Source organism: Saccopteryx leptura, chromosome 1 (genome assembly GCF_036850995.1).
Source record: "Saccopteryx leptura isolate mSacLep1 chromosome 1, mSacLep1_pri_phased_curated, whole genome shotgun sequence".
In the NCBI taxonomy this organism is placed as follows: Eukaryota; Metazoa; Chordata; class Mammalia; order Chiroptera; family Emballonuridae; genus Saccopteryx; species Saccopteryx leptura.
This window is the reverse complement of record NC_089503.1, coordinates 146,960,556-146,979,293: the sequence shown is the minus strand read 5'-3', so window position 1 is coordinate 146,979,293 and position 18,738 is coordinate 146,960,556. Positions and strand designations below refer to the sequence as shown.

At 38.3% G+C, this 18,738-nt stretch overlaps 1 protein-coding gene across 9 annotated transcripts in view; it reads right to left on the bottom strand.

Moving 5' to 3' along the window:
- ARHGEF28 (Rho guanine nucleotide exchange factor 28) overlaps positions 1-18,738 on the bottom strand; it is a 368,879-nt gene that overhangs the window by 142,147 nt on the left and 207,994 nt on the right. For all 9 annotated transcript variants that reach the window (XR_010750308.1, XM_066377149.1, XM_066377154.1 and 6 more), the window contains 2 exons: positions 17,855-17,976; positions 13,998-14,278 (listed from right to left, as the gene is read on the bottom strand). Coding sequence is in view for 8 of the 9 variants with exons in the window: in XM_066377149.1 (XP_066233246.1) it covers positions 13,998-14,278; positions 17,855-17,976 (403 nt within the window). In the remaining variant the exon portion in view is untranslated. The remainder of the gene's footprint in view (positions 1-13,997; positions 14,279-17,854; positions 17,977-18,738) is intronic.

Genomic DNA, 18,738 nt, shown 5'->3' with positions numbered 1-18,738 from the left:
CCATTCATGATCAAAACTCTCAGCAAAGTGGGAATACAGGGAACATACCTCAACATGATAAAGGCCATCTATGACAAACCCACAGCCAACATCATACTCAATGGGCAAAAATTAAAAGCAATCCCATTAAGATCAGGAACAAGGCAGGGGTGCCCCCTTTCACCACTCTTATTCAACATAGTTCTGGAAGTCCTAGCCACAGCTATCAGACAAGAAAAAGAAATAAAAGGCATCCAAATTGGAAAAGAAGAAGTAAAACTATCATTATTTGCAGATGACATGATATTGTATATAGAAAACCCTAAAGTCTCAGTCAAAAAACTACTAGACCTGATAAATGAATTTGGCAAGGTGGCAGGATATAAAATCAATACTCAGAAATCGGAGGCATTTTTATACACTAATAATGAACTGTCAGAAAGAGAAATCAGGGAATCAATCCCCTTTACCATTGCAACCAAAATAATAAAGTACCTAGGAATAAATCTAACCAAGGAGATTAAAGACTTGTACTCGGAAAATTATAAAACATTGATAAAAGAAATCAGGGAAGATACGAATAAGTGGAGGCATATACCGTGCTCATGGTTAGGAAGAATAAACATCATTAAAATGTCTATATTACCCAAAGCAATTTATAAATTCAATGCAATACCGATTAAAATACCAATGACTTACTTCAAAGACATAGAACACATATTCCAAAAATTTAAATGGAACCAAAAAAGAACACAAATAGCCTCAGCAATCCTGAAAAGGAAGAAAAAAGAGGGAGGTATCACACTTCCAGATATCAAGTTATATTATAAGGCCATTGTACTCAAAACAGCATGGTACTGGCATAAGAACAGGCACATAGATCAATGGAACAGAACAGAGAACTCAGAAATAAACCCACAGCTCTATGGACAACTGATATTTGACAAAGGAGGTAAGACAATACAATGGAGTAAAGACAGCCTCTTCAACAAATGGTGTTGGGAAAACTGGACAGCTACCTGCAAAAAAATGAAACTAGACCACCAACTTACACCACTCACAAAAATAAACTCAAAATGGATAAAAGACTTGAATGTAAGCCGTGAAACCATAAGCATCTTAGAAGAAAACATAGGCAGTAAGCTCTCTGACATCTCTTGCAGCAATATATTTGCCAATTTGTCTCCACAGGCAAGTGAAATAAAAGACAGGATAAACAAATGGGACTTTATCAAACTAAAAAGCTTCTGCACAGCTAAAGACAATAAGAACGGAATAAAAAGACAAACTACACAATGGGAGAATATATTTGACATAGCGTCTGATAAGGGGTTAATAACCAAAATTTATAAAGAACTTGTAAAACTTAATACCAGGAAGACAAACAATCCAATCCAAAAATGGGCAAAAGAAATGAATAGACACTTTTCCAAAGAGGACACACAGATGGCCAACAGGCATATGAAAAAATGTTCAACATCACTAATGATTCGAGAAATGCAAATTAAAACCACAATGAGATATCACCTCACACCAGTCAGAATGGCGCTCATCAATAAAACAACACAGAATAAGTGCTGGCGAGGATGTGGAGAAAAGGGAACCCTCCTGCACTGCTGGTGGGAATGCAGACTGGTGCAGCCACTGTGGAAAACAGTATGGAGATTCCTCAAGAAATTAAAAATCGAACTGCCTTTTGACCCAGCTATACCACTGTTAGGAATATACCCCAAGAACACCATAGCACTGTTTGAAAAGAAGAAATGCACCCCCATGTTTATGGCAGCATTGTTCACAATAGCAAAGATATGGAAACAGCCCAAGTGTCCATCAGAGGATGAGTGGATTAAAAAGCTTTGATACATATATACTATGGAATACTACTCAGCCATAAGAAATGATGACATAGGATCTTTTACAACAACATGGATGGGCCTTGATAACATTATACTGAGTGAAAGAAGTAAATCAGAAAAAACTAAGAACTATATGTTTCCATACATAGGTGGGACATAAAGATGAGACTCAGAGACATGAACAGCAGTGTTGGGGTTACAGGGTGGGGGGAGGAGAGGGTGGGGGTTGGGGGAGTGGAGGGGCACAAAGATCATGGCTTTTCAGCATTTGCCATATTCCCCCCTTAATCTATAGACAGACAGCAAATATCTACGTATGGTGTTCCCACTATAAAGACTGCTGTCTTAGGGACAAATGCTGATAAACTATTTCAGCAGTTCCTCCTTCTTCAAAGATTTATATGTCAACATAGAGCTCCATGTTTCATAGGACATACTCAAGCTCACTACATGCTCCCTGGAGCTTTAGCACAAGGGAATGCCCCCCCCCCTTTTTTTAGTATTTTTTCTTTTATTTATTTATTTTTTGTATTTTTCTGAGGATGGGGATGGGGAGGCAGTCAGACAGACTCCTGCATGCGCCTGACTGGGATCCACCTGGCATGCATACCAGGGGGGAATGCTCTGCCCATCTGGGGTGTTGCTCTGTTACAACCGGAGCCATTCTAGTGACTGGGGCGGAGGACATGGGGCCATCCTTAGTGCCCAGGGTGGCTTTGCTCAGGTGGAGCCTTGGCTGCAGGCGGGAGGAGAGAGTCGAAGAGGAAAGAGAGGGGGAGGGGTGGAGAGGTAGATGGGCGCTTTTCCTGTGTGCTCTGGCCAGGAATCAAACCCGGGAATCCTGCACACCAGGCCAATGACTGCGACGGGTCTACCATATCATGCTTTTTACTTAAAAAAAAAAAAAAAAAAAAAAAAATTTACATTTCTTTTGAATGCTGATGAACAGGAGACACCAAATCTTTTTTGCCTGCAAACTACTACCTTCTTTATTAGATCTAGCTAATAACACTGTTCTGTCTTTTTTCCAAATAGCTCCAGATATATGGAAAAGATTTATAGAGGTGGATGAGGATCCTCAAACCCCTCAGCGAGATCTTCTGAGAATGGCTTTTAAGATACCTAGAGGCAGAAAAAGCCCAACAGAGATCAGGGGAACTACCAGCTTTTAGGATACACCCTTAAAGGCTCCAACGCCCCAAAGGGGTCTCATAGGATGCCATCTGGGTCCTGCTTCAATAGTGGAAAGGAAGGTCATTGAGCTAAAGCCTGCCAGGCTTACACGCCTTTGCTGTGAGGAAACAGGGACACTGGAAGGTGGGCTTCCCCCTCTCTCCTCTAAGGGAGGGTTCAGTCTCTTCCAGCCCTGCTCCAGCCACCTATGACCTAACCTTGCCCAGAAAGCTGGGGTTTGCCACTGAAGGCTGAAGGTGCCCAGGGCCGTCAGCCCCATCTACAACACTGTGGACGAGCCTAGGGTATTTCTTCCAAGAAGCAGGTAAACTGATCTCATTCGCACAAGGGCCACTTAACTATGTTTTGCCTGAATAGTCAGGTTTTTTATTCTTCCCTCAAAGATCTCTGTTGTGGGTGTTGATAGTCCTATTTTCTGCTGCTTTGCTTAATATATAGTGTTTCCTTTATCCCTCCTATCTCAATGCCCCACTCATATTTCAGGCTGGGACCTACTCCTAATTTAGAGCTCTCTTTCCTCCTTTTGCCAACTTCTATTATGAATTTACCTTTGCCACCCAGCTTAGTGTATCCCAAGGTTTTCTTTACCAGGCCACAGTCACAGAGCTCCAGGGAAAAGCAACCTGGTCTCAACTCTCCAGGCAGAGGAGAACAGATGCTCCATATCCACGCATGCTGCAAATGGCTTTTTCCAGTCTACCTGAATCATTACCAGCTAGAAGCAGCGGTCATTGGGACTTGGACATGAGCTGCAAAGTATAGAATGGTGACAACAACTCCAGTGCCATGCAGACTTTTCCTGGATGTGGACTTTTCCTGGACTCCTGCTCCCTGTGACAGCTCCTAACAGACTGTACTGTGGTTGGGTTGCATTTTTCAGGGATTTGGCATGGTGATGGGGCCAACTTGGACTTGGTGAACATGTTAAGGACACTACTCTTTTAGGGATTCTTGCTGTATTGGCCAAGAGTTTGCTTAAAGGCTTTTAATCACTGTAAAAAAAAATAGAGGAATGGATGAAGAAGATGGGGCACATATACACCATGGTATACTATTCAGCTAGGAGAAATGATGACATCGGATCACTTGCAGCGGAATGGTGAAGTCTTGGTAGCATTGTGCGGGGTGAAATAAGCAAATCAGAAAAAAACAGGAACTGCAGGATTCCATACATTGGTGGGACATAAAAGCGAGACTAAGAGGCATGGACAGGAGTGTGGTGGTTACAGGGGGTTGGGGGGAGGGAAGGAGGGAGAGGGGGAGTGGGAAGGGTACAGAGAGAACTGGATGGAGGGTGGCGGAGGACGATCTCTCTTCGGGTGATGGGTATGCAACAGAACTAAATGACAAGATAACCTGGAAATGTTTTCTTTGAATGTATGTACCCTGATTTATTGATGTCACCCCATTAAAATAAAAAATTATTTTAAAAAAAAGAGGAAAAGAAAAATTAAGAAAAGAAGAAAAAGAGGATTGTAGATTTAAAGAATAAAATGGCAGTAAGTAAGTACATATCAATAACAACCTGAAATGCAAATGAATTCAATGCTCCAATCAAAAGACATAGGGTATCTGCATGGACAAGAAAACATGACCTGTACATATGCTGTCTACAAGAGACCCATCTCAGAACAAAAGATACACATAGACTGAAAGTGAAGGGATGGAATAAAGTATTTCATGCAAATGGAAATGAAAAAGATGCTGGGGTAGCAATACTTATATCTGATAAAATAGCCTTTAAAACAAAGACTATAGTAAGGGATAAAGAAGGTCACTACATAATAATAAAGGGAGCAATCCAACAGGAGGATATAACCATTGTAAATATTTACACGACTAATATAGGAGCACCTAAATATATAAGCAGATTTTGATGGACATAAAGGGTGAGATCGAAAGAAATACTGTAATACTAGGGGATATTAATTTTCCACTAACATCAGTGGATAGATCCTCAAGACAGAAAATTAACAAAGAAACAGCGGCCTTAAATGATATACTGGATCAACTAGACTTAATTGATATCTTCAAAACCATTCACGCGAAAGCAGTAGACTATACTTTCAAGTGCTCATGGTACATTCTCTAGAATAGACCACATGTTAGGACAGAAAACAAGTCTCAATAAATTTAAGGAGACTGAAATCATATCAAGCAGCTTCTCTGATCACAACAGCATGAAACTAGAAATTAAGGACAACAGAAAAACTGAGAAACATTCAAACCCCTGAAGGCTAAATACCATGTTATTAAATAGCAAATGGGTTAACAATGAGATCAAGGAAGAAATTAAAAAATTTCTTGGAACAAATGAAAATGAACATACAACAACTCAAAATTTATGGGACACAGCAAGAGCAGTCCTGAGAGTGAAGTTTATATTATTACAGGCATATCTTAAGAAGCAAGAAAAAGCTCAAATAAACAACTTAACTCTGCATCTAAAAGAACTAGAAAAAGAAAAACAAATAAAACTCAGAGGAAGTAGAACAGGGGTAGTCAACTTTTTTCTACCTACTGCCCACTTTTGTATCTCTGTTAGTAGTAAAATTTTCTAACCGCCCACCGGTTCCACAGTAATGATGATTTATAAAGTAGGGAAATAACTTTACTTTACAAAATTTATAAAGCATAGTTACAGCAAGTTAAACCATATTATAATAATTACTTACCAAGTACTTTATGTCGGATTTTTGCTAAGTTTGGCAGAATAAATCTTTTTTTTTTTTTTTCATTTTTCTGAAGCTGGAAACAGGGAGAGACAGTCAGACAGACTCCCACATGCGCCCGACCGGGATCCACCCCACTCTGCCCACCAGGGGGCGATGCTCTGCCCATCCTGGGAGTCGCCATGTTGCGACCAGAGCCACTCTAGCGCCTGAGGCAGAGGCCACAGAGCCATCCCCAGCGCCCGGGCCATCTTTGCTCCAATGGAGCCTTGGCTGCGGGAGGGGAAGAGAGAGACAGAGAGGAAAGCGCGGCGGAGGGGTGGAGAAGCAAATGGGCGCTTCTCCTGTGTGCCCTGGCCGGGAATCGAACCCGGGTCCTCTGCACGCTAGGCCAATGCTCTACTGCTGAGCCAACCGGCCAGGGCGGCAGAATAAATCTTTATAAAACAACTTACTATAGTTAAATCTATCTTTTTATTTATACTTTGGTTGCTCCGCTACTGCCCACCATGAAAGCTGGAACACTCACTAGTGGGTAGTAGGGACCAGGTTGACTACCACTGCAGTAGAAGAAAGGAAATAGTAAAGATCAGAGTGGAAATAAATGACATAGAGGCTAAAAATACAATTCGAAATATCAATGAAACCAAGAGCTGGTTCTTTTAAAAGGTAAACAAGATTGACAAACCTTTAACCAGACTCATCAAGAAAAAAAAAAGGACTCAAACAAATAAAATTAGAAATAAAAGTGGAGAGCAACTGACACCGCAGAAATACAAAGGATTGTAAGAAAGTACTATGAAGATCTGTATACCAAAAAATTGGACAACCTAGGTGAAATGGACAAATTCCTAGAAACATACAATTTTTCTAAACTCAATCTGGAAGAATCAGAAAACCTAAACAGACCAATTACAATAAATGAAATTGAAACAGTTACCAAAAAACTCCCAGCAAATGAAAGTCCTGGACCAGATGGCTTCACAGGCGAATTTCACCAAACATTCAAAGAACTAACACCTATCCTTCTCAAGCTATTTCAAAATAATTCAAGAGAAGATTTCCAAGCTCTTTTTATGAGGCAAGCAATATCCTCATTCCAAAACCAGGTAAGGACAATACAAACAAAGAAAACTATAGGCCAATGTGTCTTATAAACATAGATGCTAAAATTTTCATCAAAATATTAGCAAACTGGACCCAGAAATACATTTAAAAAAATCATATATCATGATCAAGTGGGATTTATTCTGGGGAGGCAAGGCTGGTACAATATTTGCAAATCAATAAATGTGATTCATCACATAAACAAAAGAAAGGATAAAAATCATGATTATATCAACAGATGCAGAAAAAGCATTTGATAAAATCCAGCACCCATTTATGATCAAAATTCTCGGAAAAGTGGGAATACAGGGAATGTACCTCAACATAATAAAAGCCATCTATGACAGCTAACATCATACTCAATGGGCAAAAATTAAAAGCAATCCCATTAAGATCAGGAACAAGGCAGGAAGGCCCCTTTTCACCACTCTTATTCAACAGAGTTCTGGAAGTCCTAGCCACAGTAAGCAGATAAGAAGATATAAAAGTCATCCAAATTGGAAAAGAAGAAGTAAAACTATTGTTATTTGCTAATGACATGATACTGTACATAGAAAACCCTAAAGTCTCAGTCAAAAAACTTCTAGACCTGATAAATGAATTCAGCAATGTGGCAGGATATAAATTAATATTCAGAAATTAGTGGCATTTTTATATGCCAACAATAAACTGTCTGAAAAAGAAATTAAGGAAACAATCCCCTTCACTATTGTAACAACAACAACAAAAAATAAAGTACCTGGGAGTAAATTTAACCAAGGAGGTAAAAGACTTGTACTAGGAAAATTATAAAACATTGAAAAAAGAAATCAAGGAAAATATAAACAAGAGGAAGCATAGACTGTGCTCATGAATAGGAAGAATAAATATCATGAAAATGTCTATATTATCCAAAGCAATCTAAAAATTCAGTGCAATTCCTACTCAAATACCAATGGCATACTTCAAAGATATAGAACAAATATTCCAAAAATTTATATGAAACCAAAAAAGAACACAAATAGCCTCAGCAATCTTGAAAATGAAGAATAAAGTGGAAGGTATCACACTTCTTAATATCAAGTTGTACTACAAGGCCATCGTAATCAAAACAACTTGGTACTGGCAAAAGAACAGGCATACAGATCAATGGAACAGAACAGAGAACCCATAAATAAACCCACACCTTTATGGTGAATCGATATTTGACAAAGGAGGTAAGAGCATACAATGGAGTAAAGACAGCCTCTTTAATAAATGCTGTTGGGAAAATTGGACAGGTACATGGAAAAAATAAAAGTAGACCACCAACTTACACCATTCACAAAAATAAACTCAAAATGGATAAAAGACTTAAATGTAAGTCGTGAAACAATAAACATCTTGGAAGAAAACATAAGCAATAAACTCTCCAATCTCTCGTAGCAATATTTTTGCTGCTTTATGTCCACGGGCAAGAAAAATAAAGGACCAAATAAACAAATGGGACTTTAACAAACTAAAAAGGTTTTGCACAGCTAAAGACACCATGAACAAAATAAAAAGACAATCCACACAATGGGAGAACATATTTGTCAATACATCTGATAAGGGGTTAATAACTGACATTTATAAAGAACTTCTAAAACTCAACACTAAGAAGGTAAACAATCCAATTAAAAATGGACAAAAGAAAAAAATAGACACTTGTTCAAAGAGGACATACAGATGGCCAATAGGCATATGAAAAAATGTTCAACTTCAGGCCCTGGCCGGTTGGCTCAGCGGTAGAGCGTTGGCCTGGCGTGCGGGGGACTGGGGTTCGATTCCCGGCCAGGGCACATAGGAGAAGCACCCATTTGCTTCCCCACCCCCTCCCCTCCTTCCTCTCTGTCTCTCTCTTCCCCTCCTGCAGCCAAGGCTCCATTGGAGCAAAGATGGCCGGGGCGCTGGGGATGGCTCCTTGGCCTCTGCCCCAGGTGCTAGAGTGGCTCTAGTCAGGGCAGAGCGACGCCCCGGAGGGGCAGAGCATCACCCCCTGGTGGGCAGAACATCACCCCTGGTGGGCGTGCCGGGTGGATCCCAGTCGGGCGCATGCGGGAGTCTGTCTCACTGTCTCTCCCTGTTTCCAGCTTCAGAAAAATACAAAAAAAAAGTTCAACTTCACTAATCATCAGAGAAATGCAATTAAAACCAAAATGAGATACCACATACCACCTCACACCTGTCTGAATGGTGCTCATTAACAAATCAATACACAGTAAGTGCTGACGAGGGTGTGGAAAAAAGGGAACCCTCTTGTACTGCTGGTAGGAATGCAGACTTGTGCAGCCACTGTGGAAAACAGTATGGCATTTCCTCAAAAAATTATAATCGGAACAGCCTTTTGACCCAGCTATCCCACTTTTAGGAATATATCCTAAGAACATTAAATCACTGATTCAAAAGAAGAAATGCACTCCCATGTTTATTGTAGCATTGTTTACAATAGCCAAGATCTAGAAACAGCCCAAGAGTCCATCAGTGGATGAGTGGATTAAAAAGCAGTGGTACATATACACACTGGAATACTACACGGCCATGAAAAAGAAGGAAATCCTACCATGCAGGTGTCCCCAAACTACGGCCCATGGGCCGCATGAGGCCCCCTGAGGCCATTTATCCGGCCCCCCGCCACACTCCCGGAAGGGGCACCTCTTTCATTGGTGGTCAGTGAGAGAAGCACTGTATGTGGCGGCCCTCCAACGGTCTGAGGGACAGTGAACTGGCCCCCTGTGTAAAAAGTTTGGGGACCTCTGTTGGGCATGGGTGGACCTGGAGATTATTATGTTAAGCAAAGTAAGCCAGGCAGAGAAAGAGAAATAGCATATGATCTCACTCATATGTGGAATCTAATGAACAAAGTGAACTGAGGAATGGATTAGAGGCAGAGGCGAGTCACAGGGACCAGAGGAACAGAAGTCAGAGGGGAGAGGGATGAAGGGATGGGATCAGAGAAGGTGAAGGGATTAGTGAAATTATATATACATAACACATAGATACAGATAACAGAACAGGAAATCTCAGAGGGAAGGGGAAAGGAGTTAGGGGGAGGCAAATGGGGTATAAATAGGGGCATGGGATGGGGGGTAAGGATGTTATATTCAATGAAACACTTGAATCCATGTTACCACAATAAATTAAAATTAATAAAAAAATTTTAAAAAAGAAACCATCTTGAATATGACATGTAGAGAACCAGAAAATAATGAAACTTGAATTAACTCATTTGGGTTATTTTTCTTAAAAAAAAAAAAAAAAAGAACATAGGCTATTTAATGGCCACTGAATATCAATTTAATAAATTCCATGACAATTGGTTCTGTATGTGTCTCTAATCCAAACACTCAGGTTAGTCTCTAATCTTTGAACTTCTTCAGATGCCCTCCCGGGCACCAGCACACCTGGCAGTAAGCAAAGGTCATGACTGGCACACTGAGCTTTCCAAAGTAGAGTTTTCTCCTGAAAGAATATATTCACAGCCTTTTCAGGGCATCAAAAAGGGAAGGACAAATTGGAGGTGGGCTTCACATTTTCCTTTAATTAAACACTCAAATACATTGGAGTACCTAAGTTTATTTCTCATGAAAAACTAAAGCTTAGTGTTAAGAAAACCTTTCCAGTAAATGTTGGTGCTTTGAACAATACAGAGATAAAGTTACAGATATTTTACGGTGCTATGTAGTTTCTCTAATTCAGTGCTAATCTGAGGGCAGAAAAAGATCTGGAAATGGGGTGGGAGGTCAAAGGTTTGCTGATAGCTTGTGCCTCTGTTTGCCTTCTAACTTGTGATCACTGTACTAATGAAAATTAGTTCATATAGTTGGCTGCCTGCAAGAAGAATAGCCTATTTTAACACAAGCATTCTCCATGACTGTGAATACACTCTAGAAATATTAATATTATTTTATTTTGCATACTATACTTCAAAACATTTCTTTTTCTGTTAATTCAAATTAGGCTACAGTTTTTCTTTGTTATTAACCTAATATATTCAATATTACAGACAATATTTTTCAAGATTACCTCTAGGTTCTCATTTTATAATACCACTTTTCAGAATCTCATTGGGATAGTATGAAATCAATTCAGTAGGTTGTGATCAGAATTTTCTTTTAAAACAGTATAGAATAAAAAATATCAGAATATAATCCATACGTTATTTCATAAAGCATTGGAATTTTATATGTATGGGTGGGGGAGGGAGTGGTTCATGGTGTGATAAGCATTTCTTACTGTGGAAAAACAAAAAACAGTTTTAAATATCTATTTTACAATAGAACAAATACTTGTCTTCCATCAGCTAATTTTTTGCTGAACAATTTGTTAAAATAAATGTTCATTGCTTATTTCCCCCCTTGTAACTTCTTAAAATACCTATTAAGTTTAAATAACATACTGGTTTCATATTGTGCGTATGATTTTACTTTCACCAAAAATTATTTTAAGCCTTAGAAAATTTAGGACTTATGTCCTAGTAAGCTTTGTCCTTGGGCTAACCTCAGTTTTTATTGTGTGTCCGATATTTCTCCTTCGTTAGAAGTTCCTAGCCTCTCAGCCTATGACTCACTTATTATTCATGTCCAGTTCATTATCACTGTGTTAAACACTCTCACCATGATGACCAATGAAGGGAGGGTCTCATGGCCATCTCAGCATCAATATCAGCTTTTCTGGGGATCTTAAGTCCTTTGACTTCCTTACTACATTTTTTAGAGGAGACAGAAGGTGCAGGAGATAAAGTTGGCCCACAGAACCAGCTGGAAGGTTTTTCTCTTAGGATATCTTCCTTTCCTTCTCCCTATCTCCACTCCCCCTAGCAGGTGACATTTTTACAGAAGCTTCTAATTACCTTTATTCAAACAGGATAGTTTTTCTTATATTCTACTGATAGCTGCAGCAGTGAGATGTTTAAACAGCTCAGAACAAGACCATCACCAGAAAGTATAATTTAGAATGCCTGTGAATGTTTGCATAAGCAGAACAGAGAGACCACTTGTGTCTTTTCCTCCCTCTCTTCCAAGAGTAAAGAACTGTCACCTTTTAAGACCCGTGTCACAAACTAGACAGATCATAATGATCCCACCAGAATGCTCTAATAACACATAGTTAAATCTGGTTTTGAAGAACTATACAGACTCTTGCCTTGATCGATACCCTCTTGTCCCAAGCATATATGTGGAGAGCTCAAAATGTCCCGTCAATTTAATTTACAGTCATTAAACTTACACTCAGCATCTTTTAATCCACTATTCAAAAAATACAAATCTAAAGAAAATCTTTCATTATTTGTGTGTCAGATGTTACCCTTGGTACCAATACGTATTATAAAGTGTTACAACCTCAAGGGGATGAATATTCATGTAAAGTATGGCACAGTGATTGGCACCTAGTGAATGCTGCTTCCTCTCCTCTCTCTTTTCTAACTAATTAAATCCCTGCTCAATACCTAATTACCAGACAATCATTCACAGGCAAATAATTATGTACACACTCATGTGTGTATATTCTACATTCACTTTGATTCAGATATTATGCATGAAAATGATCAGAGGTCTTGGGCCTGGGGAGGGGGGGGGAGGATAAACTACTACCTAAGGAAAGTAGACAGAATAAAATGAGATTGCTGAAATTGGCCTATTTCAAAAAGAAAATAGACAACAGGATGAATAGATAAGAAACAGGTTCAAAAATTACAAACACACACAACATGCATGCATGCACACGCACATATAAATATACACCATCATATAATATCAAAATCGTTGTTTTAACACTTTTATACACATAAGAAAGTATGTACAAAGTAACTAAGTTACAGAGCATAAAAATAAGACAAACATCTATGGTTTCACCCAATTTGAACTGTAAACTTCGGCCATACCTTTAAAACCCTTTTTTATTTCTTTCTATTTCCATTCCCTACTTTCTCCACTAAATGTAATAACTATCTTGAATTTGGAGATTTTTCTCCTCTTTGTTATTTTGTGGGTTGTTTTTTTTTTTACAGAGACAGAGAGAGAGTCAGAAAGAGGAATAGACAGGGACAGATAGACAGGAATGGAGAGATGAGAAGCATCAATCATTAGTTTTTTGTTGTGCATCGCGACACCTTAGTTGTACATTGATTGCTTTCTCATATGTGCCTTGACTGTGCCTTCAGCAGACCAAGTAACCCCTTGCTCGAGCCAGCGACCTTGGGTCCAAGCTGGTGAGCTTTTTGTTCAAACCAGATGAGCCCGTGCTCAAGCTGGTGACCTCGGGGTCTCGATCCTGGGTCCTTAGCATCCCAGTCCGACACTTATCCACTGCGCCACCGCCTGGTCAGGCTTGTGGGTTTTTTTTAAATAGCTTAAGCACATATGTAATGGCCCTATAATAGTAAGTCGTTTGATTTTGTTTTCCATTTTATAAAAATGAAATCAAATTAAAGTACTTGGTGCCTTATTTTTTTGTTCAATTTTATGTTTCTGTGATGCATTACGCCTGTAGATATAGTTAGTTCATTTTTACTACTGCATTGTACTCCTTTGTGTAACTATACTGTAATTTATTTATTCATTCACCATTTGGGTTATTTCCTGCTCTATAACTATTCATGTATATGTCTCCTAAAACTGTTTTTCAACTGCTGGTCTGAAGACTGGACTGGCACAGAAATTTCACGCCAGTCCATCAAAGACCAGTTCACACAGAAATTTGCTAGTGGTCTGCAAAAGAGTTAACCACTCAGATGCTGATTCTTTCGTTGACCAGCACAGTCTGCGGACCAGCAGTTTTCACAAACCTGCACAAAATTCCTGGTAAACTAGACCTGGTCCACATATCATAGTTGAAAAACACTGTCCTAAAACATAGAAGTAAAACTTGTGCATCATGAAATGCATATCCAAATTATTTTCCAGTTATTATACAATTTTCACTCCTCTCAACAGTAATAGGAGTTTCCATCTGATACATTTTCATTAAAATATGATATTGCCAAGGTTACTCACTGTGGTTTATTCTATGTCTTTTTTTTTTTCAGTTTCCTTAACTATCTTGTTTTAAAATCAAGGAATATAGAAATCTAAAAGGAGCAACATTTTTACATAGATATAAAAATGGTGGGGAAAATAGAAACTAAAAGAATTTTCCAATTTCCGCCACAAGGTTCTTTCATTTTCTATACTTTTCCTCTAAAATATCTTACCTTCTTTTCTTTAGATGGCCTTGTTCCTTTTCAAATCCACAAAGACCAAAAGAAAGATTTAAGTTGGAAGTATATGAACTAGACGGTGATGTGAAGGGCTGTTGGGCTTCAGTATTTGATGTCACTTCCTTGTTCTCACTTAACGGGTACGTGGCAGGGCTGGTTTCAGTGGGAAGGCTGTACCTGCCACTCGGAGGCCCCAGAGCAGAACCCATGGATTCAGGGCAGGTGTCTGCAGCAAGCCCCTCCATGTTTATGTAGTTAATATCCAAATCACCAACCTGGTAGTCAAACAAAAAACATTTGCCTGAGCAAGAGCAGAACAGATTGACTTAGCTAAGAATAAAATGTTCCTTAAAAAAACCCTTCCATTTTTATTTATCTTTTTTGTTTTTGTTTTGTTTTAGGTAAGCAGATAATTCTTTCATAATATGTTTTAGTTCACCTGGCTGCTACTCCATAATTCACAAAAGGAAAACGACCATTTTAACATTTTATGAGCCACTGACTCAAAATGAGAGGAAATGATTTAAATACTTGAGAAAAATAAAACTAAGGAGCAGGTGGCTTTATTTAAAAAGTAGTTTAAGGAATTTGGGTAAACAAGGTAGTGATGCGCATATATATCTGAGTCTCAAAAAAAACCAAAACACTACCAAACAAAAATAAGAATACAAGTACATAAGATGCATGAATTTAGCATAACCAGAAGAGAGAAAATGCCCTACACTTCAAATTACCTGGAAACAATAAAATAAACATCAGATCTTAGCAAGCAACCTGTCATACTTCTGCCATAAACCTTTGCAGAGAGAAAGGGCAGTCTGCAAAAATTCGCATCTCAGAGAGAACTGGGAGGTAGTAATGGCCTAAGACTGATCTAAAAAGTATCATGGAAGAGGAAGTTCATATGTAAAAAAATCTCAGTTGATCAAAGCACTTGTCTAAGGAAGGAGTTTAAAAATACAGGTCATCTGAGGTGGCGGTCATTAATATGGCATCACTTCTGGGGGAGAAGACAACAAAAAGAAAAAGAATAACACCATTTAGAACAGAATGGTGAAAGGGGAAATTCAGGGTCCTGAATCAACCATCACAATGATAATTGACTAAGGCAAAAACAATCAAGGAATGTTCAAACTAGTTGGTGTGAGTCAAATGAATAACAGGATTTTTACAATGACTTAAACTATTTCCCACAAAATACTTAATTTTTTAAAAATAGTAATTTTATTGAAAATAAACTTGGTAGACCAAAGATAACATCAGCAGTAAAAGAACCAGTCCAAGATGAAAGGAGACTAAAAAGACATGACAACTAAATGCAACACTTGTAACTGAATATACTTTTGCCACAGAGACCTTGAGATAATTGGCTAATATTGAATAAGGTCTGTACACTGCTGATAGTTTCATATCGGTGATGATTTTGATAACTATACATGCTTATGGAAGAGAATGTCCATGTTTTTAGGAAAATACATCATGAAAGACTGAGGGGTACAATATTTTCAATTTTCTCTCACATGGTTTATATGTAAAATTTTAAGCACTAGCATGCACATACACACAAACAAACACATACTCAGAGTATAATGAAGTAAAATATTAACATTTGGGGAATTTTGATAAAGAGTATACAGGGATTTTTTTATAATGAATTATGTAGGCTTAAAAGGATGTCCAAATACAACATTTCCCCCCCAAAGTAGTCTATATGACAGAGTAATTTTCCAAAGTAGTTTTATCATGTGAATTTCCTCATCAGGTAGGTTGATAACCTTGAGAATTGATGAGAACCAGCATTGCAAACAAACGAGCAATCTTCTCAGGTTTCTGTGCTAAGTTGAGGGAAATGAAGGAAATTAGGTAAGTATGATTCTTTCTAGATATTGCTAGAAATTATTTAAATATGCAAAATTGGACTTGTTATTCTTGCTATTCAAATGGACATAGGGATAATAAGAGAAATGATATAATAAGTACACTACACTGATACAGTGAACTATATGATCTGTATCCAGGGTTTTAGTTTTATTCCTGTTTTATTGCAAACATTTGGTTTCCTCCTTCATAATATTGAGCCATGTACAACTTTAGCTACTTAAGGTAAATAAAAATGTTACGGTATTCACTGAGAGTCAGAACAATAAAATAAGAGGAACTCAAGAAGTACCATATTTCCTCATGTATAAGACACACCTTTTTTTGAAAAATTTGAGGTCTAAAAACGGGGTGTGTTGTATACAGTGGTTGTGGCATTTCAAATACCATAGATGGAACTGAGGACAAGGCAATACATGATGACAGTGATTCATCATCAGACACAGATGAGGACAAGCTAATGGATAGGAGTTTTGACAGTGATGAGGAGTTGTATGAATTTTATGATGAATAAAACTTGAGTTCAATAACTTTATGTAATACATTTTTTTTCAAACTTCAGGCCTCAAAATTAAGGTGCATCTTATACATGGGAACATCTTATACATGGGGAAATATGGTATTCCATTTAAATGCTTAGAAAATACAGCAAAAGAATAAAACCATTAGTATCAGAACGTGGCTAAAGCACGCCAAGTCCAATTAGCCTGTATCTTCAGAGAATGTCCTCAGAACTCCCATTTTGTCCTAACTGCTGTGCCTCGTCCTAGATTTCATAACTAGGATTCATATTCAGCTGCTTTATACCAAAAGTATATCAGTTATTATGATGTCCAAGTCCTGATGTTCATTCCTCTGTCATTTTGAATTTTATCCCAATCTATGCATTTATACAATACATTTATATGATGCATTTGAGGTAACAATGAAGAAAAAGCAGAGATAGTCAACTACAGGGATGAAATTAAGATCTATTAGAAAAAAGTTTACAATAAAGAAAAAGCAGAGATAGTCAACTACAGGGATAAAGTTAAGATCTATTAGACATAAAAAAGTTTATATCACAGTAAATATGTATAAGTAATAGGATATAATATATGCATGCTAGCAACAACAACAACAAAAAAGGGTAAAATATCTTACTGCTCCATGAGTATATATGCAGTGTATTTATATGGGGATTACATTTTAAAGCTAGTGGATAAGACAGAAACTGTGTTGTCAAACTTACCCTTGAATCTTTTAAATCCCCCATAAATTAGAGCATGCAGAAATCTTCAGATCTAATAACTATATTTTAATTTTTATAAATATTAAAGCATAAGGTTCACTGAGCTAGAGAAGAGAATGAAGGATAAATCCATGTGCAGAAGCACAAACCACCCGCCTTGAGGAGATTTAACTCACAAACACACACCTGGGAATGGGTGGGGGATTCTAAAGAGCTCCAGCTTCCCTACAACACAACTCCATTCTGTTTTAATTGTAACACTTTATAACCTTATTACATGCTAACAGGTGTGTTGTTTAAGGAGTAAACAAGTAATTCATGTGACGGCATCATATGAGGCCGGCACCAAGTGCTTGCTCAAACCAGCTCCCACTGGATCTGAAAACAAATAATGCTAAAGCAGATCACATACACACATGGTTTTTTGAAAAGCCGTAGGGAAGAAATTGGCCTCCCAATGGTAGTTTCCTATTTTGGCCCCATTGAAGAGCTCTCACACTCCTCTCACTTGGCAGTGTCAAAAGATCCCTCCCTGCTGATGCACCTTGGTAGGGGAAGGTGAACCAAGCTCTGAAGAAAGGACCTCAGTTAAATGCTCACATGGTGGGACTCCGCTGCAGCATCACCTCAACTGCACTTAGGAAAAAACGGTTGGGGATCATGACCATGCTGAATCTATTTCTCATAAGCTCGGGCTTTGGAAAGAGGGCAGGTCCACCTTGTAACATCAGCCACACCTTACCTGATCTACCACCATACAATTAGCATAGACTTCATCGCCACCATTCAGCATGTCAGAAATCTGGCCTGCCGCATGGAATGTGGAGGGCTGGTTGGGTTTTTTGAGGCCATCAAAGGAGCGATCTAGAGGAGAAATGAAAACAAGAGAAATAAAGTGGAAGGAATTTATTTTACAATCTACTTTTACCTTCTTCATCGATTGTTTTAGGATGGCATGTCTCTATCTTCACCTATTCAGAACTACATGCAAACATTTTATTTTCTACATTCAAACCTTCTCGGTTATCTAAAACTGTCATAAAAATTTCATTGTTCTAGATTTGCATGTGCCCATTTCAAGCACTAGTTTCCCAGTCATGACAGATTTTTATAAAATCAATGAGATTCTTGCTTTCAATTTCTAATAGATTACACTAAAATTCACTTTATGAATCATTTGAAAGCATTAGTGAAATCCACTGTGATTCTCAGGTGCTAGTGACATGTTCAGGCTCCAGACCCTTTCGTAAAGGGCCCAAGATAGTATACAATCTAGCAGCTCTGGCTCTGAACTGTCTGCTGAATATGTGTACTCTCATACAGAAAGAGTTTTGCGTCTCTATCAATTACAGAAATGTTTCTGCTTGCTTCCATGTTCTCAGCTTTGTTCCAAACAGATGACTTTGCTCAAAGTTGAGTTCCACAGAGTTGAGATGCTACTGTTTTTGTAAGCAGCATAGAGTTGAAGGCAATAAAACATAGTCAAGCCAGGCTGCTTCATTTCCTGTGTCTTTGGCTAAATTACTTAACCTCCAGATACCTTTATAAGGTTTCCTCATCTGTAAAAGTAGATTATTATTATGCTTCCTCATTGTGTAGTTATGAGGATTAAATTAGTTCAGACAT